This window comes from Protopterus annectens, chromosome 2.part0 (genome assembly GCF_019279795.1).
Source record: "Protopterus annectens isolate FY-2018-M chromosome 2.part0, PAN1.0, whole genome shotgun sequence".
Classification (NCBI taxonomy): Eukaryota; Metazoa; Chordata; order Ceratodontiformes; family Protopteridae; genus Protopterus; species Protopterus annectens.
In genome coordinates this window covers 606,471,464-606,497,229 of record NC_056728.1, presented here as the reverse complement: position 1 = coordinate 606,497,229, position 25,766 = coordinate 606,471,464, and the positions used below count along the sequence as shown (strand labels likewise).

Below are 25,766 nucleotides of genomic sequence, written 5' to 3'. Positions count from 1 at the left end.
TTTGAGAGGAGTGGCCTTTTTGGAGAATAGGAAACTACCTGAAAGGTGGTATATTCATCTTTAGCAAGTGTGATGATGTCAGCATCCTACAAATATAGCAGTGGAAATGAAAACCCACAGTAAAGCATATAGCGCGTCATGTTAATGCGTACTTCACTTGTATCAGAACATAGTTAGGTAGTGGTTTGAATCCTGCAATTGCTGTGTATTTGTGTGTGATTTCCTTTGAGAAGAGTGCCCTTTTTGGAGACTAGGAAAACACCTGAAAGGTGGTATATTCATCTTTGGCAAGTCTGATGATGTCAGCATCCTACAAATATAGCAGTGGAAATGAAAACCCACAGTAAAGCATATAGCGCGTCATGTTAATGCATACTTCACTTGTATTAGAACATAGTTAGGTAGGGGTTTGAATCCAGCAATTGCTGAGTGTGTGTTTTTGTGTTATTACCCTTGAGAGGAGTGCCCTTTTTGGAGAATAGGAAACCACCTGAAAAGTGGTATATTCAACTTTGGCATGTCTGATGATGTCAGCATCCTACAAATATGGCAGTGGAAATGAAAAATCCCAGTAAAGCATATAACGTGTCGTGTTAATGTGTACTCCACTAGTATCAGAACATAGTTAGGTAGGGGTTTGAATCCTGCAATTGCTGAGTGTATGTGTGTGTGACACTGTTGGTTAATGTGTTGTGGGTTTTGCTTTTACTACTGTATGACATATCAGTATAACAACTGTATGTGCATTGCACACATCAGGTGTCTGTGTGGCATATACATATATGTACAAGTGACCTCAATTAGTTCTTAGGGGTGAAGCCTGCTGTCTACATGAATACATCTGTTACCTTTGACAGATTGTGCTGCTGCTCCTCAGACCTTAGGTCACACATGTATGTTTGTGACAAGGCCAGCCACTGTAGTGATCTGTGGCCTAGGTCAGCTATGTCACACACACCCATAGCAGTATCCATAAAATAGTGTGAGTGAGAGTTCATGCCTGGGATATATGTCAGACATGTTCAAACACAACAAAGTCTCTGTCAATAATGGACAGTCAATATAGGTGTGCAACATCTTTGTGAATATGCATACAGACACCTTATTGCTTATGTGATACACCGAGGGACATCAGCATACCTTTGGAAATGTGAATACCAAAGGACAGATGACATAACACTTGGCTGTATGTACACATCGATACCCATTCCACATGTTGGGGGCTACTACCTATGTGTTACTGTCGGGATACTATGTTTAGTAAATGTGAATGACTATGCTATAGTTGGCTAATAGCTTTACAGCATGGGTTGGCCAACAGGTACCTGTCTGTATGATACCCTTGAGGAGGATGTGTCACATCTGGAGAATGCATTGCAGGCCACTGTACGCATTTCCAGATGTGGACGGACATATCCCTAGTGTGTTTGCTTGTACATAAGCCAAACAGGAGTGGTCCCAGGAATGTGTGGCGGTCAATACCACTGGTTACTGGTATTGTATAGTACCAGAAGGATCCAAATGCTACTGAGTTTCCTACATCTGTGTGTCAGTTGTCAAGACATCATCTAACGATTGTCTATAGTCAGGCTGTTGAGGTTGTGTATACTACCTGAATGCAAACCAATGACAGATAGTAACAGTATCACCCACAGCCAAGTGTCAAACCATGTCATACACACATGTGTACCCAAGTTAAAGCATATGTGTAATAAAATGTATACTGGCCAAAAATAGAAACTATGAAGTGTTAACACTGTGTAATACAGGGCATGTCACCCTTCCCATGAGTCCACTATGTACGTACATGCAGACAGTGCACCTACACCATGTTCAGAAATGTACACCTGCAAACTGTACTGCACACATCACACACGTACTGTCCACTCACCAATACATGCTGGCAAAACTACACACATCAGCTAAGAGGCACATGGGCGGACAATACATTTTTGGAAGTAACACTAGTGTAAACAATACTACAGTGATAAACATAGCTTTAATGCATCATGCCTGCTCAGCTATACCTACAAGGATATCATTACACTCCACTGTTGACAACATGCTAACATTGATACACTGCTATAAAGTCACCCTGTGCATCAGCACCATGTTAGCCTGTTCCTGCATCAATGTGACAAATGACAGGAGGTGGCACAGTATCATCATATGCGCAGGGTGTGCTGTTGGTTTGCCAGAGCCCAACATTGACCCATCCAATCGACATGTATGTGTGTGTGTTTGAGGGACAACAGTACAGCATGGGTCAATGTTGATGTAATATGTGTGTGTGTATGTGTTAGCCCTATGTGATTGGTTTATGTATGTGTGTCTGCATGCACACAGTTCCACCATGTGGCTGCCATATACGGAAGGTTGTGGGACAGCCACAGAATGTACCTGCCAGGCTGTACAGATCACCATCTCTGGCCACGGCCACAGTATCTGCACCTGGCAGGGGTGCCACGGACAGTATTGGGTACTAAGCCAGACTGGGTACTATCATCAGAGGCAGAGGGATGTCAACTGGACCCATGTCCCTGCTGGGACTGGCCAGAGCCACATGCATGTGGTCTTCTATGACAGTCAATTGACAGCCCAGCCACAACATTGCTGGGGCTGGTACTGCCACTGCGGGAGCGGCTGTGACTTGTGTGTCATCTGCGATGACTGCCAGCTGATGATGTTGCTGGCATACATCCACTTCGATGTCTCAGCCGTCCTCTACTGTCCTGGCACATGGACATGACATTGCAGAGGACATCTAATGTCTCCCCCCAACGTCTATCAATGACCTCGATGTAGTTACGGATGGCACTGGCAAGGTCATGGATACTGTCATTGATAGCAGTGTTATGGGCCTTCTGCGCCCTTAGTCCCTGTCTGGTGTACCGTTCCATACATGCCTGTGCCTGCATTACAGCCTGGAACATACCTGAGGTTGTAAGACCTGTGTGGGCACATCTGCCAGGGGCATTACGACCAGAGGTGCTCCCATGAGAAGCCCTGGACATCTGCCTATGTGGTACCATTCCAGGAATCTGGCTATGGTTGCTGTGAGGGGATGCATGTGCCATAGGTACCACACTATCCTGGTCAATGCCTACTGTATACTGTCCCTCAGCTAAGGCCATTGGTGATGAGGGATGTATTGGCAGTATGACTGTGCGCATAGATTGGGTGGAAAGCTGTGTACTGTCGATTGGCGGACCTACAACAGACCCTGTCAAACCTGCCTGTGCCACAACACATGAATCATCATTTCCACTATTTGTGGCAGTGTCTTCAGGTTCCCTGCTGCACTCAACCAACACAACCTCAGCACCTGTGAGAAGAAGACAGGAAACACACTTTACAATCTGTACATGATGTTAGCACACATGCACACATGCACACATGCACACATGAACACATGCACACATGCACACATGCACACATGAACACATGAACACATAAACACATGCACACATGCACACATGCACACATGAACGCATGAACACATGAACACATACACACATGAACACATGCACACATGAACGCATGAACACATGAACACATGCACACATGAACACATGCACACATGCACACATGAACACATGAACACATGAACACATGCACACATGAATACAAATACACTACACATTAAAGTAGACACACACACACACACACACACACACACACACACACACACACACACACACACACACACACACACACACACACACACACACACACCTACAGCAATCCAGAACATACTCATTAGGGGTTGATGGTGGAGTACAGTAACACAAGCCAAAGAGTCCTATCACACATGTCAGCATGCAGGATGTGTGTTGCTCAACAGCATGCAGTGCAAGTGTAGAGAGTCCTTGTTAATAACAGTATACATGTCTTTCATGCATGTGTGTTGTTCAATGATTGACCTCACCCTGGAACACAATGTGTAGATGGACACAACATTGCTGTGCAAGTATTACTTGCTTTTCAATGTCCTGTGCACCATCACTCACAGGTATACATACCATGGCTGGATGCACACAACTGTCAGGTGTATAGCAATGAATGGTATGTGTAGTACTGTAGTTACTGTAACTGGATGTAGTGTAGTACCATGAGCCGTCATCAGGCAGCATCATGTGGTCACTCAAGGCCACTAATGTGTGCCACACTGGCAACTATCTTGCTGTACCTGAACTGCAGCACTGTGGCTACATTAACCATTTCACAGGCAGTTGTTACATGGGTATGTAAGATGTTCAATAGGGAGCATTGCCTAACATGAATGTGTTGTGTGTTGAAGAGTGTCGCACCACCCCATGATAGGCCTCTACCCCTCAGGTATAGTATGTGTGCTGTGTGGATGATATTTGGGATACTGGAGTCTGACCTTACAGCAGGTGTCTAAATATGCCATGTGTATCATATTAACATGTACTGCGTATGACACAGTGGTTTATGTTGTGTGCATGTGTATCAACTCTGCCTATACAATGTCCACTACAGTGTACCACAATTGTTTGGGATGTTTTGTGTATTGCATGTGTTTGAGGCAGCTACTCATGTTACTGGGTTGTGCATAATCCCACAGAAAACATGCAGAGCATGCATTATGTGTAGATGTTATACATGTGTATATGGCCTACAACTCACCTATGACATGCACATGTTATTTGCCATATCAAATGTAAAGCACTCACCAGCATGGGTCAGCTGTCTTGCTGTCACACCAGAGGCACCTACAAGTATATGAGACAGTTTGTCAGTGTCAGCAACTATGGCATTGCTGCTTTGTGTTTGCAATCACACAGTAGTACAACGGTTGGCAGTCACAGGCATACAGATTATGTTCCAGATTATCAGTATTGCACAACACCAGGCTCCACAACTTCTAAATACACAGTACACATCTGACATATGCATGTTCTAACAATTGAGCTAACTGTAGTCTACAGATATGCCATCTCACCTGCACGCTCCGAGTCAACATGCTGGGTGACTCCAGCCTCCATGATGACACATGTCTGTTGTAGTGGTGGGCCAGGAGCCACCACGCTGAAGAGCAGCTCTTCCACTCTGGTGAGGGCCTGATGTGATGCTGCACCACCACCTGTGGCAAGCTGTTGTCTGCGGACATCAGAGGCATGCTGCAGTAATGGCTTACCTGCTCATAAGTCCGGTTATGCATGCCTACATCATTAACCTGATGGACAACATCTTGCCACAGTGCAGTGCGCTCATGCTGGTACTGGCTGGTTCTGGAGAACAGCAGGGCATGATTTTGTAGTAGGTTGTTCAGGATAACTTCCTTCTCTTCAGGGGAGTAAGCAGGGTTGCGGTGGTGAGATATGTCCCTAGAAGACAAGAAAACAATAATTGTCAGCAAGTCATGTTGCACACTTAACATTCTACAGTACAGATATCAATGAAATGCCATATATAACAACCTATTGCCTGTCAGTAGATACACACTTTTAATACCACATATCAGTGCTCAGCCCACAACTGCCTGACAGTGCCTGGCACATTCTATATATTAAACCATGTTCTGCACAGCAACAAAGTGAAACCAGTATGTAAGACTATACAACAGTACATGGCACACTGTATGTGACACAATGCACCACCTAGCCACAGGAGGTATATATGAAGCTAATGCATACAGAAAAATGTCATCCATTGAAATGATTGTGAAGTACAGTTACAGTACTGCCAGTACACCACACTACTTGTTGATAGCAAACCCCTACATAACATATGTGCACATTCATCAATGTAGGTGGCATACTGCTGTACTACACTATACATGTTGCTACACATGCACTTATATCCTGTAACACACATACGACCGAGGCCATGTTACAGGCATGCCCACACACACATCAGACATACCTACAAGACACAAAGATATGGAAACCCTGATGAGCTTTACCTGTGTACCATACAGTACTGTGTGTCGGCACTTACAAAACCTCATGCCTGAGGTGTGTAATGTATGAGGAGTACAGGTAACAAACAAAACAGTGTTTCCAAGCAATGTGGATATACACCATACTGTGCTGTTTAGGCCTACAGCTTCAGGCAGTACTACAGTTCATACGGGATTTATATTCACTAGTGTTAACAATCAATAAGCATACATGTACTGCTTTAGCCTACAATGGCACACTCCAGTCAACACCATGGGACTACGTCACACCGTATGCAATACTGTTTTCCTGCCTACCAATGGCATACATATCTTCTGTGGGGATCATAGATAGAACACTACATACCATAATATGAATAGTTTCCCAATAGGCTATCACACATATACACAACATTGACACATTCACCTACACATTCACCATCACACTCAGTCAACCTCACATAGCAATTAATGCAACATGTACATTCGTATGTGTATCAGGTCCTAGGTAGCTAATGGGCTATTAGGCGTAGGGCTTATAGAAGCTTAGCCATACGGTACCCTGACCTTCAACACCCATGTCATTTAAGTTCATGTGCAGAGCCACAGATGTGATTCCCGTGTTGTATTTACTATCTCACATCCATTCATCATGATTATTCATGACGACTGCTAATGAGGACCTTTCTTTGCTATTGATAGGTAGTTAGTTCCAGAGTAGGGTATGTGTCTGGGATGAGAATGTACCACTCCAGCGTGTTCTGCTTTCTGACATTACAAGGTTGAGATCAGTACAGTGTGTAGCTTGTAGGGATTTTGATCTGTTTACATGGAGCATGTCCAACACCTGTGGGTTTGGCATAGCTTTGTAAGTTAGGCAGAGGCTGTCTCCGGGTAGGCGGTATGCAACACAGTGTAGCTGTGGCTTTGTAAAACAGTCTGCATAGGGCATCTGTTTGAGTCTGGTAATACTCTTTGTGAGGTATGTGGCTGCCGTCTACAGTTGCTGTAGATGTCTTCTGAGGTACATACCACAAGGGCCATTGTACTCTATGATGGGTTTTATGACAGATGAATAGGGTGGAACACTGACCTCTTTTTCTATGGATGACACTCCTTTTCTGATGACATGTGGACCATACACAGTTTACATGACTAGTGTGGCACTGTGCTTGTCAAAAGGGATGCGATTGTCCACCTGTGTCCCGTGGTCACTTCTCACACTTTCGGTGTGGAGTTGACTACCACCTATGTGGTAGTTCATGGGTACAGGGTTTCTAACAAAAGGGATGGCAATACATGTACAACATTGAGCTTGAGCGTAAATATGGACATACATTGGTGTACAGATAGATCTACATATAGGCACATATACAGTCCACCTTTCATGGTGGGGATATCAATTATGCAAAGGTTGCGAGGGATACAGTTATGTAATACTGTTGCACAGTCTTGTGAAGCATGCATTGAAGGTATTCACAGCCCATGTATCTTTAGCAGGACTCCCTGTCTGGAAGACTGAAAAACTAACAAATCATACCCACAGCATTTAAACACCACATGTCATATACCAGCATTGTATGCTGTCTTGTTTGCCACACACTACAACCTACATAACAATATGCACATAACAACCTTCACCAACATATATATGTCCATCCTTCACAAACAGTTGCAGTATGTCCCTTGCTCTATGCACATGTACAGATGCTGATATATCTGACACATATATATATATATATATATATATATATATATATATAGATATATCTTCATATGTGTGTGCCATGCACACACATGGTCCACACTGTTGTAAGTCCGTACACCTCACGGATGAGCTGTTGGGCCTTGCTACAACATGAACAGTTGGCACATGTGTGCACACAGTAATATTACAGGAAGTATATATAGCTAGAAATGCTACCTTACTATACTAGCCTGGTACAGCAGTTGACAATGCTAAGCTACACATGATATGACTATCATGCATGTCTTACTCTGTCACATCCTAGTTTATGTAGCTGTTTGCACTACTCCCACAAACAGCCATTATACACAGTACTGTACAGACCATAGATAACATGATCAGATGTCTGGCATTTAATGCTGAGCTACATTTCTCACAGTTATGTCCCACTGCACACAGCTACACACTAATTTGATCATGGCAGTAGTTATGCATGGCATCAGTGCATACATAACAACTGCTGCCACATATGCATGTTTCAAAGTATGTACAGTACTCTTCATAAACATCTACTACTTGCCGGTAAATACATATCTGTTACATACCTGTTTGTGATTTGCAGGTCCGTCTGTGTGCAAAGGTATTAACTTTGTTGACAGTCTTTTTTGAATGTCTTCAGTTATGGATGTTTTTACTTATGCTTCCTTTGGTTGTTAATTAAGTTTTTTTTTTACTTAATTAATATTTTAGTTTTGTAATTCAGTACTATATTGCTTTACTTAATTTTTTTTTATGTATTTTTTTTTCATTTCCAGGTTGTAGCTTGAATACAAGTCATGCAATGTAATGATTGCATGTGGGGATAGCAAGTACAGTCTGCTGTTATAGGTATCTGTGCATGTGCATGTGATGCCCTCTGCACCAATTGGTGCCCAGCATTTGGTAAATGCATACAGCCTGCTGTGTGGTAATTGCAGTACACACTGTCATAGCAACCCACTGCTATAAATTGCTAGGTTATGTAGGCGTAACCCTTTCAGATTTCCAGAGTGTAGCCCATGCTTGTTTGCTGTGGACACTGTTGTTCCATTCAGAAGGTTGGTATACTTCTTATATCTGAAGCTAGGTTTGTAGCAAGTGATGTACATATCGTACTCAGACCTGACTGTTGCCACTTCCAGTACGGACATATCAGTGTAGAGTTTAACTCACCCCTACAAATGCTTACACAAAATATATGTGTGTATGTAGTTTCTTTTCTGCTTATATGACTAACTGCCATACAGATGTAGTTATTGCAGTGTATTATTTTGGCACATGAACTGTTTGTGAACTGTTATACTGTGAATATTAATGTACTCACTTCTGCAGGATTTGTGCTTTTTATTGTTGACATTAGCACAGGATTCTCAAGAGAACTGGACTATTCCAGTACTGAGTATGCCTACCTACATCCTTGGTAGACCCTGAACACACAAGTATATTGTAAATTTGGGGGGGGGTGCAGACATACAGAGATCATTATATATTATTGTGTGAATGTTATCTTACTGGACTTAAAGGGTCGGTGTGTACCTGTTAGTTTACTAAGGCAGGTGATCTGTCTGCATAGTTCCCAACTGTGAACCGATCTAGATGGTAGCCGGATGTTAGCCTGTTATTCATTGTCTGTGCAACCCACAGGTGTTTACAGCACTGGTACAATGGAAATGTTACAGTCAGTTGCTACCAATACATGGCTACATCCTTTGGTATGTCTATGTTGTACTCCTACAGAAGGGTATCCTTGTTGAAGTCCTCCCAAATCTATTTGCAGAGTGTGTAACAGCTGTAAAGCTGATATCCCTGTGTGTTTGTGCCTCTGCCAGGCCTATGAAACACTCGGATACATACTTGCATGGAGTCTGGGATAGGTAGTTAAAAGTGAGGTACACCTTCCAAATAATATGGACAGTAAGTGTAGACTTGAGTGAAGCAGTGCATATGGATTAGTACACCTTTTATGAAGTACAAGCAGTGTCTACTGTTATTATTGTCATTATTCATTGTGTAATACCCCACCTTTCTGCCTAACATCAGTACTTTTCAGAGGGATTCAGAGGGACACAGCTAATATATGTTTCACACTCAGGGACATCCCTGAAAAGTAGTCACAGTTGGAAAGTATGGCCTCCGTTCTATTCAGATATGCCAGTGTTTGTAATGCTATGATACTGTGTGGGGGTTGTAAAGTGCCTCTGTAACATTATTTGCTGCAAGAATGGCTGCTTCTCTCATCACAGTCCTGTAATGGAATTCCACAACAATTGCTGGTAAAGATCCACAGAACAAGCTTTGTGTTATGGCCTTACTATTTTTCCTTTACATTCACTCATTGTAATCATGATATATTAATTTCAGCACAACATTATTGTAAATCTGCTGTGGCTTAGTGGTTCTTCATGCAGTCTGGTGTGTCCAAGGTCTGGGGTTCGAGACTGACAGAGGTGTTTTATTTTGCTGCTGAGCAGAACAAGGGCCCTGACATACAGAGTGACTAAGGCACTTTTTAGCAGTTTTAATCAGGTTTGCGCAGGTTTGCACGATGCTTAGCTAAGCGCACACAAGCGCACACTCGCACACCCCTGCTTACTACTGCTTAAAAGTGCTTACTCCCACTAACCCTGTGCTTATTTCTTTGAAAGAAAAGAAAATGGGGAGATAGGAAAGTGGTGAAAAGGGGGCACAAAGAGGGAAAGACAGTAGGGAAACCAGCTCGGGATGTGCACGATGGGTGTAGGGAAGGTCCATAGCTGCCCATTTCTTTACCAGCAACAGCTGTGCATTTTGCAGAAATTTAGAGTTAAATTTGAAACCTTCCACCCCTGAGAGAGGGGTGAGGACAACTATGTATGTTATACTGCCAATTATAATTATCAGTTTACATGTCCTGCAGACATGTGTGCGAGATGGGCAGGTATGTATGGGGTGTAATTTTTTTGTGGGAACAGCTTGCCCTTTTTTTTTTTCAGGTGAGAGTGGAATGTGAGGTAGGGGAAGTATGTATGTTGCGGGAGGTAGGTTGGGGAGGTAAACAGACAAGACAAACAAGACACATACAGGGGCGGAATATGACACATGGGGTGGGTGAACACAATTGACGGGGAAGGATGTTTGGAAACCGCAAGCCCATGAACCCACAGATGGTAACAGTGGAACTGAGAACAAAATGATGTATCCAAAGGCTCAACAGGAACAAAAAATTCAAAATGACTTAAATAAAACTCTGTTTTAATGAAATGATAAAAAAATCCACATCAAGCGCTTTCGCCTGGAGGCATACCAGGATTTTTCAAGATGAACCATGATTAAAAATTCAAGGCTTAAGTACTTTCTAGCCCAAATCATGTGACTAGAATAGCAACTAATAAAATATGCAAATCAGATGTTAAAGTGCCAACAGCAATTCATTCATTCAATGAAATTATACAATGTCTAATAACCCACAAAATTGTACTAAATAATGTAAAAACATGTGTTTAAATTACAACTCATAATAAAGCATGTATGACTGTTTTATAAAGCTACAAACAAGCTTAAAAAACTTAAAAACAGTCTTAAAAATTCTTTTTATGTCTAAAAAATCTATTAAGAACTATTGGTTTCTAAGACCTCTGTTAATCATATGAAAAGTTAACCAAAGTTTGAAACATCCACTCAAAACAAAATGTTGTCCAAAATAACTGGCAGTGAACAACCCATCTAAAAAAATTTTTTATAATGAACAAAATCATAACTTGGCCCTCCTCAGTTTCAAAACACTCATAATACTAATACTGTCATTTAAACCAGGAGGCTTAGTTGCATTCAACTTGAGCTGCCACAACAGTTCCTTGTCTTCAAGTCGGATTTCCCAATCACCCCCTCTACTGTCATGTAGGACTTGCTCTAGGATTAAACATTTAAGTTGCATATTAGGGCATGTGCTAAGATGCTTAAAAAAAGCATTGTTTTCCTTTTTCTTGGAAACATCATAAAAATGCCCATATATCCTTCTCCTAAGGGTTCTGTCAGTTTTAGCACATAGCAAACCTGATTAATGGTTAAACTTCCACTCATAAGTATATGTATGTTAACAATACATGTTTCTGCAATGCTGTCATGGCGTGGTGGTTCGGTACTTTGAATCTGGTGCACAGTGTCCCGGGTTCTAGCCTTGTCATTGCTTTTTATTTTACTACTGTCCACACAGGCTAGGGGGTGTGGCTGTGTTTAGACGACTTTGCTCAACTTTTCTCTACGTTGCCCAACATTGCCTGATGGTGCGCTAGTTGGCGCGATGCGCAGCTCCGCTCAAAACTATTGTGCTAGGTTGAGCGCCGCTTAGCTATGGGCACCTATATTGTGCTGGGTAAAGCGCTGCTTAACTATGGGCAACTATATTGCGCTGGGTTAAGCACTGCTTAACTATGGGCAACTATATTGCACTGAGTAAAGAACTGCTTAGCTATGGGCAATTATATGTCAAGTTCCTTCTTATTTTTATATATGTATACATTTTGTTCACTGATAAGTAGGCCATTTCTATGATTTTTACTAAAAGTTTATTCATATATGTCAGGTATTATTTCATATACTAATTTAAAACATATAATAGAAAGGGGTGTGGGGGGTCTAGAACTGTGAATGCCTCCTCTTTGTGCATAGGGTCTACCACTATGCTATTGCTATTTGGCTTAATTTGCATAAACATTTCTTATTATGCTCTTCGGTGTCGAAATTGCTAACTGTAGCTAAGCAATGGGCACACCCGCGCAAACACGCGCAAATACGGGCAGCTATATCGGGAATTATTAGAATTAAGTTAAAGGTTTTACATTTTATAACTGTATTGGGGGTTTACATTGTGAGGCATTGTGGTGTTGGGTATGTAGACATTTGAGCGGACTCGCTCATGTGTGTTGACATTGCACAACTCAGACACTTGCAGGGGCGTAGACCTTTGGACTGCTCGGCAGTCGGACACGCCCCCTGCCTTCCTGCACAGTCCATGTTAGACTTGGAGTGGAGTCAGCATGCCCTCATGAATATGCATGGCACGCTGACGTCATACCGTTCAAAAGCAGTTTCCGAGTAAGACTTATTTAGTCTTACATGGAGGTTTTGTGAATCCGGGGGTGAGTTTATTCATCTTGTGGCAGGAGTTGTTTGGCTGGTCTGTCTGAGTTAGGAAATACACAAAATCACTAATAGTGTAGTCATTTTATTGGCCAGAGAGCTCATTAGTTAACTTTCTGCTTTTTCTGTGCTGCTATAATTTTTGCACATTTGCATGAGTTAGCAGTCTGAAGCGGCAACATAGTGCAAATACCTTGCGTACTGACAAGCTAAGAGCAGCTAGTTGGGAGTCAAATGGTAATTCACTTCTCCTTCTTTCACTGCAGTGCAACTATGGAGTTGTTATATATGTTAGAGGGGGTGTGTGCAGGGGGCTTGCCCCCTTTTAAAAACACTCTTTTTCTGCTTATTTTTTAGTTTTACGGTTTAAAAAAAACTGTGTGTGCGTGTGTGTGTCTGTGGGTGTGGCTGTGTCCTGTGGAAAAATAATTCAGTAGAGATAATGAGACAATAGGTACTCAGAAATGTGACACGCCACGTAAAGCTCTACTCAGCGTGATAGAGTATTTTAAAACTTTCTAAGTTGTACGAAAAGGGGCCAACGTAACTACATATAGATTTTAATTAAATGTTATTGCAGATATGTGCAGAAACACTTAGTTTGGATGCACATCTAGCCATTTTCCTTGTATCTAGAAAAAATAAAAAAACCCTATTCCTATTGAACGGTATATTGCACAGTACTATGCATTTCTCAATGCCCCTCTACAAGTACTCGCCGATTAGTAGTTTGAGACACACTTTCTCACTGCTTCTTGCTCTAAATGGCAAATGCCCAACTCCCACTCATTCAGTCTTAGTTAATAACCTATGCCACCCATCTTTCTACCCTACTGATCTACATTTCCCTACACCTGGTCCTAACCCTAACTGTAGCACTCTACACCCTAAGTCCCTAAACTTCGAACTTCTCATGTCTCTCTCTAATTCTGTAGACTCAGATGTGCAGGATGAGCGTTAGGATACTTGATGGATTGTGCTGAATTAATTGCAGGTCAGCTGTTGTCTCAGATAACACTTGACGATATAATCATATACTTTTATAAACTCACACTCACACATACACGCACACACACACACACACACACACACACACACACACACACACACACACACACACACACACACACACACACACACACTAGGTATAAACTACCTCCCAAATTTATTGGAAAATATATTCTCTGTTCACTGATGCAACACTATGGACTTATCTGCCAGTATATACTTATGCTAAAAGCTATCTGAAAAAAATATATATATATTCAGGGACGGGCTACTAACATTTGTAATTTGCATATGTCCTGCATCATTCAAATTTATACTGAAAAACTGAATTTCTGGAATTGCTAAAGCTGTAAAATATCTGCAAATATGGTTCTGCATGACATAATTCACAAAAAAAAAGTTTTAAAATCTGGCCTATAATTTCAAGAATTTGACATGCTTTTAAAAAGGCATCCACAAAAGCTCTACAATGTTTTATTTGAACTCATATCCCAGGATCTTCATTTTCCCATTCAGTATTAGAATATGAGTTTGCCTTCTAGACAAAAGCAGTCTTTGTATTTTTAGACAACCTGTTTAAGGTGCCTTCCTTGAAAAATCTGTGTGCATCCTCTGTCATCTTTTTTTTTTCCACAAGTGCTTTAGGAATTTCCACATTCCAAAGATATGGCATATTCCATATTTCACAAACTGCCCCTAAATGTGCATTCCATCTGTGAAAGAATGTGTTTATTCTATGAATGATTCTCTGTTTGGGATGACTTTCTCTGCCTTGTAATGAGTAAGAGTAAGGATAAGCTCCCGCTCTCCCGCATTCCTGAAATGGATCAAGTGAGCAGTCAGAAAATGAATGAATGGATAAAGACTAGAAATTCCATGACTCATTAGTGAGAGTCCTCGAATAGTGAGGCTGAATGACATATAATAAGTCTGAAATTGATGTTTCACAGGACATTTCTCTTCTCCAAGTTAAGTGATTTTGGAGTTGATATATAAGTTCAGGGTGTGGAGTATGTAGGCTTGCATCCCCTGCAAAAAGATAACTTCTAAGAACAATAATATCCCACATTGACAGATCTGTGTTTTCATAATTGCAGGGCTCACATGTAACCCATCTCACAATTACAATAGACAGCTGAATGAATGATACTTCTTTCCTGATCATTAGCAGTTTCGTTGCACTTTTCATGTGCAATCAGAATGGTACCTTACAATGCCACAATACACTTCACAGTGAAAGTTCCAGAAGTATACTTAAGTACTTAAATATTGTTCTATTTCATTCATTAATGGATCCTTTCTTATGATTAGCTTTTTGGTACTATGTAATTATAAAAACAAATCCAGTTTAAAGTAAGGAAATTGGAGTATAACTTCAGAATGTGATTAGACACAGTATGAGCTGAACTGCATTAATCTGATGTGTGCTCTCACATTACCAGCTCCAGCCTGCCCAAATACATAGCACTATAATGAAATCTGTATTTAACTGAAGGATGAACTTAATGTTTGTAGATGACTACAATTTCTTTTGCCTCTGGACAATTTAACCATCCAGTTTTCGTGTTAGAATAATTGCATTTCACCTGTTGTGCCCATTCATTTTTGTACCTCACTCAGTAGTGAGCATAAAGCAAGTCACAAGAAATGAGATAGCTAGAAATGTAATAAAAGCAAAATCTGTGACATTCTCAGTCTATTTAGAATGGTTCTACATTTCATATATACTTTTTATGTTGTATGCCCTAGGGAGAAGATGGTGTATCTAATTCAAGCAGTGTGGATGAGGGCATTGGTACAGAAATCGAAAGTAATGAAGACCTGTCAGGTTTGTCTCTCGTTTACTTAGTACTGCTCAGCTATTTATAAAGGAAGTTATGCAGACTATGTGGAAAATGCACCCCCATCATTTTAAAAGAGGTGTCAGTAGTGATGTGTTTGGTATTTTTCTTTTACTGGAAAAAATGTCTGTTTTTAGAAAAAATTAAATGAAAACTGTATTTAAATGCAATGACTACCACAGATATAATATTCTAATACAATCTTTGCCCTAACAGAAACTCACTCCGTTTCTTCTGTCTGTTTTATTTTGCTTATTCTTTGTTGACTGGGTTAATCCCATTCAACTAGTAGCCTCTTTTCAGGGAAGACCCAAGGTGGTACTCATTTCACTATGGGAAATTTGGCCAATACATCGGGGAACATCCCCTACTCTTTCAATAGGTGCCATTGGCTCTCTGATAACCACTTGAGCTACCACCTGCTCAAGCAGATGGAATCTTAGTTTACTGTCTCACCTGAAAGATGACACATTTAGGAGAGTAGCACCCCCCTTTCACTGCACAGTAGGGTCAGCAATTGGAAAGATGACACATTTAGGAGTACAGCACCCCCCTTACGCTGTACAGCGGGGTCAGTGATTGATCTATCTTTTGTGGGAATAGAACTCAAAGACTTCTACACTCAAGGCAAGTATGCTACCTGTTGTACCATTGACACTGCATGATGACAATTCCATTCCATACAGACCCCCTACAGCAGATTTAAAGTTCAGGTCTACTACTGTGCTTAGAACCTAAGCACTTAACAAAGGTTTAACATACAACAGAATGAATGAAAAAAACCTGAAATATGAATTATTATCTAATAAACAGTCAACATTCTGAAACTAAACAACGGTTACTACAGATTTTTAATAAAGTTTTCTTCAAACTGGTTTAAGCATATGTGAAAGTCCACCACTCTGGCTGCAGGGCAATAAATGAAACGTGTCTTCTCTTTAGCAGTAAGCTGTCTCCCACCTATGCAATCCAATAACAACCAAGTCACACATCCATTGTCTATTTCAAAATAGCCAAACTAAAGTAAGTTCATTATATGCCAGTTAGCAGGGAAATAAAAGCAGCATCTGAAGAATGGAGTCCATTACAGCACTTCACGAATGTCCAACAGTTCAAATATCACAGAAGGATCAGCTTTATTAAAAGATATAAAAGCTACTCTGTTGTATGACTGCTTTTTTATCCTTGATAAAATGCTGATGGTGATGGCAAAAAAGCAACAGACACTGCAAGTAAGGAAAGAAAGCACCCAGAGTCCAAAATGTCCTGGGTCTCCTTAGTTGCCAGACTGCAAACACGCCCCAAATATCATCAAAGCCATTACCAAAGTATTAACTCGCTCTTCTTCCTTATATGCAATCCAGGTAATAAAAGTTATTCCCCGGGATTCAGGAACAGCTGGTTTCCATGCAGGAACAGTGTAGGAGCTCCTGCATGGAAAATGGTCATCGAGCGATCCAGGAAGGTGCTGTTTTCATGTGCACAAGCATCCCTACACTGTTCCTGCACAGAAAGCTGTGCGGGATGCAAATCAGCTCATTTGCTGATAAAAAACATACAAATGAGGTGATTTTTTGATCCATGAAGCTGGCCGGACTACATGCAGGAACAGTGTCAGAGCAGAAATGTATTCAGTTAGTAACTGAATACATTTCTGCATCTGAGCAAATGAAGGCAGGACAGCTCATGAAAAGCATGTATTCCAGTCAAACACACATGCCAATAGCCAAGTATGCGGCCATTGGCATTAATAAATGTTTATTTTTTTTTAAATTAAACTTTTTTTTGGCCGATCATGGCCGTTTAAGCTTAGGGCACCGGCGCACAAACAGGATCATGCTGCAAATAAAAAAAAAATGAGAAAAGTCAATTTTAAGATAATTCTGCATTTTGCCATTATAGTCAATGGCATGCAGAATGTAAACAATACCAGGGAGCACTGGTTGACAAGGGGAAAGGGTCCGTCTAAGTCTAGTAACTAAGAAATTACACACTGGGGTATGCAAATGAGGGAAGTTATACTGAATCACAGATTTCCTCAAAGTGTCAGCTTGCACCTAACCATGTAGGTGCAGCAATACAACAGTGCAAGTATAAGAGCTGAATGACTTTATAAGGAGGTGCGTCATGCTTGCTGTAAGCTCATTGAAGCTCTGTGGCCCGTGTTTGCCCTTAGGTAAGTACAGCTAAGCAAGGGGGCATGTCTGAGGCTGTATTGTCTTATTCCATGAAATGCAGAGCGTGCTTGTGTCCAGGGAGGGCTATATCTGCTTAAAAGTGCTTCCATTAGCTAAACAGGTGTGCACAGTGTGCAGCGGGCCTATAGAAAAAAAAAAAAAAAAATTAAAAAAAAAAACAGAGGAAATAGCAGAACTGTTTACCTTTGAGCACCAGGTATGTGCCACGTGTCTCAGGGCTTAAATAAGAAGGAAGTGGAAAGGGGAAACAGCAGTGGGAAGGCAAGCAAGGAGAACTAGCATAACTAGCAGGTGGAATGTATCAGAATCAGCCAATTGCACATTCAGCAGCCCAGCACACTAATATAAACTATGCAAACACCCTAGAGATTGTTTTTTCCCACAAACTCTACACCCCCGGTGTACACAGATGGGGGATTTTTAACTGGCAAAAATAATTAAATATGTTAGAGGCTGCTGCTACTTTACTCCATCAATATGTGCTAGAGACTGAGGGTTGTGAGGAGGAGAATGCTGACAACCAACCCACAGTGAGGAGGAGGAGAAGAGTGTACAGACCCAAGGTAACCTACCAGGGCCTACATGAGATGGAGATAGTAGAGCGCTATAGGGTGGACAGGGACATTCTACAGCAAATTATTGAGCTGTGCCGGCCACACCTTACACACAGAACTAATAGAGGGGAACCAATCCCAGTGGATACCAAGGTATGTCTAGGCTTAAGAATACCAGCCACAGGTACCTTCCAAAGACCAACTGGGGATATCATGGGGGCCTCACAGGCATAGTCGGCCTTAGGCATAGGCCAACTAGGCAGGGGTGCTTTTCCAGTATTCATGTGGTGTAGTTAGACTGGAATGGCGGCACCGGGTGGTGTGGGGGGGGCGCCATGAAGCCCTTTTGCCTAGGGCACCAGTTGGCCTAAGGCCGCTCCTGCTCACAGGCATCAGCATCCAGGGTACTCCACCAGTTCCTGGATGCCATGACACAACATGCCAATGAGCACATATATTTCCCCACTGCCTGTGAGGCGCTGACCACATGTATGCGTCTCTTCCACCGTATAGCAGAATACCCTGAAGTAGTTGGTGCTATAGACTGCAGGTGTGCACAACCCCCCGACAATCCCAAGTGGAAATGCAGTAACAGATGGCTTGCAGCACTCTCAAATAAGTAGTTGGTGCTATAGACTGCAGGTGCGTACAACCCCCCCCCCCACAATCCCCAGTAGAAATGCAGTAGCAGATGGCCTGCAGCACTCTCAAATGGCCTACAGTCCTCTGGCAAAGGCCCATGCCTCACCCATAGTGCCAGTGTATGGAATGTCAGGGGGTCCCAACTAACAACCTAACAGTAAACAGAAAACAAATGCAAGGCCACGTTGACAAATGCCAGTAGCATGCTTCCCCATGTCCTACTGCAAGGACTGTAGATCAGGCCATAAATACTACTGCGATAAAGGCCTAACTATAGGGATTCCTCTGAGATATCGCATACATAATGTTAGGTGGAGGAGAGAATAACAGAGGGGGGTGTAGAAGCATGGATGTCATGGAGTGTGTGAAGTCTGAAACTCTAATGTCTGCCATTACTGCTCCTGACTACAAACCCATGAATGACTAGTCACAAAACCGCTTGTAAACCACAATGTGAAGGTAAACTGACCAGATATATGAGTCCTGCCTCTGGATAACCTGGGCGTATCTGTACAGCTGAGAGGTATGGCCCCAGCAGGATATGGCCATTCCTTGAAGTTGAGAAAAGCACAAGGAGGGGAACCCCAGCCAGCATACTAACAAGGTGCTGCACCATTTACACAGAACCAGCAGTCTATTGTCTGTAACTAACCCTCCACAATGGCAGGTGTGTGCCAGAATGTGTAGTCTATATGCCTCCGAATATTGGTCTCAGTTTCATTCATCTTGTATTTCCCGGTAAAGAACTGTGAGCAAAGAATGATAACTGTCAGTAGTTGATGACATAACACATCACAGTGTAAAAGAGTACATATGTCAGAATATCTATACTACAACCAAACATGTCACACAAGCAGCACAGACAACAATAGTTACAGTATCCCCTGTATGTTAAGGCTATTGTGTCTCCATATTGGCAACCTACCTACAGATATCCTACAGAAACAGTTTGCTAGCTGTAGCTGTAGCACAAAAAACCCTGAACTGGGGTCCAACCCTCCCTGGAATGGATGCAAACATTCAATATAGAAGGGCATACTGGGCATGCTCCTACACTTAGAGAAATGAAGCCCATATCTCACAACATAGTGGAGTACAGTTATCAGTTATTCACAGCTGTCTGTGCACAAACACCAAATTGTACACCACTGATACTTCACACACACACACACACACACACACACACACACACACACACACACACACACACACTGGATAAGAATACATACATACCTAAGACAAACATAATATAATATGTCAAACATACACACACACAGATGTGGGGAAGAGAAAGACAGTTACAGAGAGAATCCCATTATGAGGCCTTTCCCACCCACTACACATCCCATTGGCCTATATCACATGTAGAAATATCTTTGGTTAGCTGTCAGCCCTATAGTGTCAGTGGTGCTTGTGATAACTGTGTAACACTACAGTACAAATAGGTATCCATGTAGCAGTTGTAATCTCAATCCTGTCAAATGTAAAGTTGTGTGCGAGTGTGTGTGTATGTTTCTAGATGTATGTGGTTGAGGCCATTCACACTCACTAAATCTCCCATACCCCTTCTTCAGCACTGCTGCTGATGTGACTCAACTTCAAAGACACCTTTGGACAATTCCCCTGCATATAAGCTCTGTGGTACATGTGATAGCATAATACTATAGTGTAGCAAACTAGTTAGGTAGGAGTTCCAATCCTAATCCTAGCAACTGTGGAAATGTGAGTGTTTGTGTGAGAGAGTGTGTGTATCCCTGTAGAGACCTGATTTTGTGGTCATTTACACTTACAACACTTCCCTTACCCCTCCTTTAGCACTGCTGCTGATGTAACTCACCTTCAAAGATACCTTTGGACAGGTCTCCAACATATAAACTCTGTGGTGCATGTGATAAATGCATAATAATATAGTGTAATAAACTAGTTAGGTAGGAGTTCCAATCCTGAACCTGGCAACTGCGTAAATGTGAGAGTGTGTGTGCATCCTTGTAGTGACCTGATTTTGTGGTCATTCACACTTACAACACTTCCCTTACCCCTCCTTTAGCACTGCTGCTGATGTAACTCACCTTCAAAGATACCTTTGCAGAATTCTCCAACATGTAAGCCCCATGGTGTGTGCGATAAATGCGGAGCAATATAGTAGCAATAACTGCATAGGTATGGGTTTGATTCTCATCCCTGACAAATGTTTGCATGTGTACTTATGTCTACACATGTATGTCCGTACCTAAAAGATTTTGGCCACATTTACACCCAGTACACATCTCAGTGCCTGACTTTAGCAGTCCTGCAGATATCATCCACCTTAGAAGTACCTGTTGCCAACCCTAAACCATGTAAGGTCAGTGGTGTATGTGGTAAATGTGTAACATAATGGTCCAAAAAGATAGTAAGAGGTTTGAAACTCACCCCTGGCAAATGTAAATGTGTGTGTAGGGTAAAATATTTTTTGGAATCTGTCACCCACTACACCACCCAATGCCAGTATTTACAAGGGCCGGTGATGTTCTTCACCTTAGAAGTACCTTGGGACAACATCCACCCTATAAGTTCCATGGTGCATGTGATAAATGTGGTACACTGTAGTAGAAATACATAGCTAGGTAGGGGTTTGAAATGTAGTACTAGTGTGTGTGTATGTGTGTGTGTGTGTGTGTGTGTGTGTGTGTGTGTGTGTGTGTGTGTGTGTGTGTGTGTGTGTGTGTGTGTGATCAGTATCCTGTGTGGGGGTCGGTGTGATTGTGTAATAACAGGATCCATTGGGTGTGAGGTTTGCTAAATTATTATGTTGAGGGCCTAGTATATGTCACAATGTCCACATTACAAATTCAATAGTTGTCAAACACTGGAGAGGTTGGTGTAGACAATCCACAGCCCTAAATGTGACAGTATGGATTAGTGAACAATATAGGCAACCCTTCTATTACTCAGAGACCACTCTCCACCCATGTATCATACACAAACACACTTGGATATGTAACAACTACTATATTGGCAGTTCCCCTGCATATTGCCTTGCAGATAGTACCCATAGTGTGATTGCAGTGGACTACATGCCTGTTGACCACAACAATGCCACTGACATCAGAAAGTACTTTTATGTGTTATATCTCCTGACTGAGTGTGTGTTATCCAGCAAGTAAAAGGACATGGCACCCTGTTCCATCCCCTCAGTATCCCAATCAATGTGTACAGTGGCCCTTTTGCCATGTTCCCCACTGGACACCTGCAACAACTGTAGAGTCTGCAAATGTACCCCACAAAGGGAATAACATGCCTTATACACATGCCCTGTATGGACAGACACCACTAATTCCACTGAATACCCATATCATACTGTCAATGTAGGTGCAATCACTACCTCAATTACATAGCCAGGTCTCACCAAATGAGGTCAGGAATGCTACATCAGAAGATACCAATCTGTACACACAACATACCCAAGAGATTCAAGCACACTTCCACACATCAAAGAACATGAATGTGGGACATGTGCACAACCAGACACTGTCCATGTTATGGAATATAGATCACATACATGGGAAGCAATGCACATCACTGACCACCCAAAATAGAAACCTGGATGAGTGGATGGGGAATACAATACCCACCCCTGGGGACCACTCCAGTGACTATACTCCTGAGCCACACTGGGGACAATGGTCATGTGGCCTGATGCCAAGGTATTCCCTTGGGCTAGCCTTGTAGAACCTTCAGTCCCATTCACCTACTACACACCTATGAGGTAATGAAGCTATGGATCTCAGTACTGGCAAATGTGTGTGTGTGTGTGTGTGTGTGTGTGTGTGTGTGTGTGTGTGTGTGTGTGTGTATGTGTGTGTGAATAGTAATCCCAGTGTGTTTGGTTGATGAATATCCCCTGTGGCTGTGGTTATTAGCAATAGCAGGTGTGTCCAAACCAGAACATGTACCATTCTCCATTTTATAACAGATGTTGTACATCAACATGTACCTATGTACAACCCTCAGCCCTATAATCTGTGAGGCATATGCAATCACTGTGTTACAGACCGGGAATTACAGTGCACATACTGTACCCTGCCTATGAAATGGTGGATGTGTCACCACACTGTCATACCCTGTGGCCTTGCTGCAGTGCCACATCCTGGTGACACACAGATGCCTAGAACAGACATGGGATACAGCATGTGAGAACACATTCACTTAGTACTTCACTTGTGGGGGGAGAGAGGAGTAAAGCTGGCACTGAATGTGTTGCCAAGACTGTGGCCAATATCTGTTATCTCAGGCTAGAGCTTTGTGCAGTAACTTGTAACACTTGTGCTTAATGCTGTGGAGGTTGTTGATGTAACTATCAAGGCTGGTGTGACTGTCATCAGTGTCTGCTGCATCTCTGCTGCCATAGATGCCTGTTGGGGCTCCATGAGGGATACAAAGCTGTGTTTGAGGCTAATAAGAGAGTTCAACAGTCATAGGACACCATATTTCCCTACAACAGTGTCCTCCTTCTGATGTACACTTCAGTAATGGTAGGGGACTATCACATTTTCTCCCAGTGTTTGGAGGACAGTGTCTGGGTTCTGTTGGCTCTGGCTAGTGCCATGCATTCATGTACCTGTTTGTACAGTGCCTATGTGTATGATTCTACAGTCATGCAGCTCCATCCCATCGCCATGGGTGCAGTGAAGACATCTACCCCTGTTTTCATGGCTGCAAAGTCAGCTTTGGAGAGTTTTGCCAGGTGGCTATCTTTCTGCTGGATGTGGCTGACATGTTGAGTTTCATGTTGATTACAGCCTGTTTGATTCTCACCATGCAGGGATTGCCATCTGGGGATGAGCAATGGTCCCATATTTAAGTGGTCAACACAGGTCAAGGTTGTTCCATCCTCTACCAGGGGGCAGTATGAGCTGGTCTAGAGCAATGGAAATGATGAATCCCAGCAGTGTTGGGCCACTGTACTGGTGAATGGCTACATTTCCCAGGTGATAGAGGGGTAGTTGAAAACTCGTACTGTGTCACAGTTGCATTGGACCATCAGAGATGGCAGGGTGTTGAGGAATGTGCATTGACAGTCTAGGGACATAGATGTGGACCCATAGCAGGCTATGGTCTGGACAGCACTATTACCCCAAGGCAGTTGTACCGGAAGTATCTCCAATGCATTATGATGGGATGCTAGTCTGCAGGTGTTCCTATCCATAATGCATATGGAGACAACACCACCTGTGGAGGTGTGATGTGGTCCATGTTTGGCGGCTGACAGCTGTAGAATGCATCATAGCCTGATACTGCAGATCTGCCGTCTGCTGTTGTGAACCACCTCTCCATTACAGCAGACATGTGTCCTCCACTCCAACAACTGCTATGAGTGACTGCATCCTCACAATTAGATGTCCACTGTTGAGCAGCATGACTCCCAGATTGCATACATGTGTAGCTGTTATGGTGGTAATAACATTAGGAACATTGCCTAATAAAGCACCAAAGGGGTGGCAAACATGTAGCTGGTACCTGGCAACCCAGCAGAGACAGATGTAGGACATCTATGGCAAGTCATTGGGTTCTAGCAATCATGCCATCCCAGGCAGAGAGGTCCTGGATCCCCTGAGAATGACACATAACACGTAAGCCAATGTTGCAGTCAACCATCTGTTGATAGTACTGCAGCATCATTCTGGGTGACAGTGGTACACTGCCCAGGGCTGTTGTCCCATCTTCCTGAACCACATGATCACTGTATTGCACAAGGTAGTTAGCCTTAGGGGCTTAAATTGAGTGCACACTGTGTAGGATATATATGTGTCCCTTGGCATGTGCCATGTCATGTTGTCTGAGTGGGTGTCTGCCTTGCTGGTCTGTGCTGTTTGGGTAGATGCCCATTGAGTGCCTCTGGGAAGGTGGGTGTGTGGCTTTTCACTATATGTCATGGCTGTCAAAGTGGGTGTCATGGTGAGCTACGTGTTCCACATGGTGTGGTGCAGGTGTTGATCTTATCCTCTTGACCTGCTAGTCCATTCTTTGCTGGAGAGTGCATATGTCCACATTGGGTGATATATGCGTAACCCTCACAGGTCTGAGTGTTTGTAGTTTAGAGGGGAGTGTTGTCTGTGTACATGCGGCAGTTGCAACAGTGCCCCAGAATGGACATGTGCACCAGATCAATGGGGAAAAGCACAGATAACTGCCCTTCAAACATGCCAGGAGGGGTGGACATAACTATTAAGTACTTGGGCGACATCTGTGATGAACGAGTACTGCTGACGACTGACAGGTGTGCCACACTTCATGATACAATAACCTGGTGAAGTGCCAAGCCATAATGCTAGTTGAAGTGCAAGACAGAAAGAACTAGCATGATGTAATGGTGGAGCAGAAGGAATACTGCCTGCCACCTGTAATACTTTACCACAGCTGTGTAGTTATTAGCAGCTTTGGCCATAAGAAACCTCAGTAAGCTCTATAGCACATGCGGTAACTGTGTAACACTATAGTAGACAAACCTAGATAGGCAGACGTTCTAATTCCAATACTGGCAGGTGTTTGTGTGTGTGTGTGTGTGTGTGTGTGTGTGTGTGTGTGTGAATCATGTACTATCTGGCTTATACCATTTTTGACCTGTGTACTACCTTTTACTCTTCCATTCACTCCAATTCAATAGACCTGTTGATGTCATCGACCTCAGAAATACTTTTGGTTGAGTTAGAAATATATAAGCCCTGTGGCACATCTCATAACTGCATAGCACTATAATAGGAATAGCTAGATAGGCAGGCGTTCTAATCCCAG

The 25,766-nt window shown here is 42.5% G+C and overlaps 1 protein-coding gene across 1 annotated transcript in view; it reads left to right on the top strand.

The window, feature by feature from the left end:
* LOC122792759 (phospholipid-transporting ATPase ABCA1-like) overlaps positions 1 to 25,766 on the top strand; it is a 2,266,772-nt gene that overhangs the window by 1,091,342 nt on the left and 1,149,664 nt on the right. Inside the window, exon 22 of the mRNA XM_044060333.1 lies at positions 15,507 to 15,585. Coding sequence (XP_043916268.1) covers positions 15,507 to 15,585 — 79 coding nt within the window. The remainder of the gene's footprint in view (positions 1 to 15,506; positions 15,586 to 25,766) is intronic.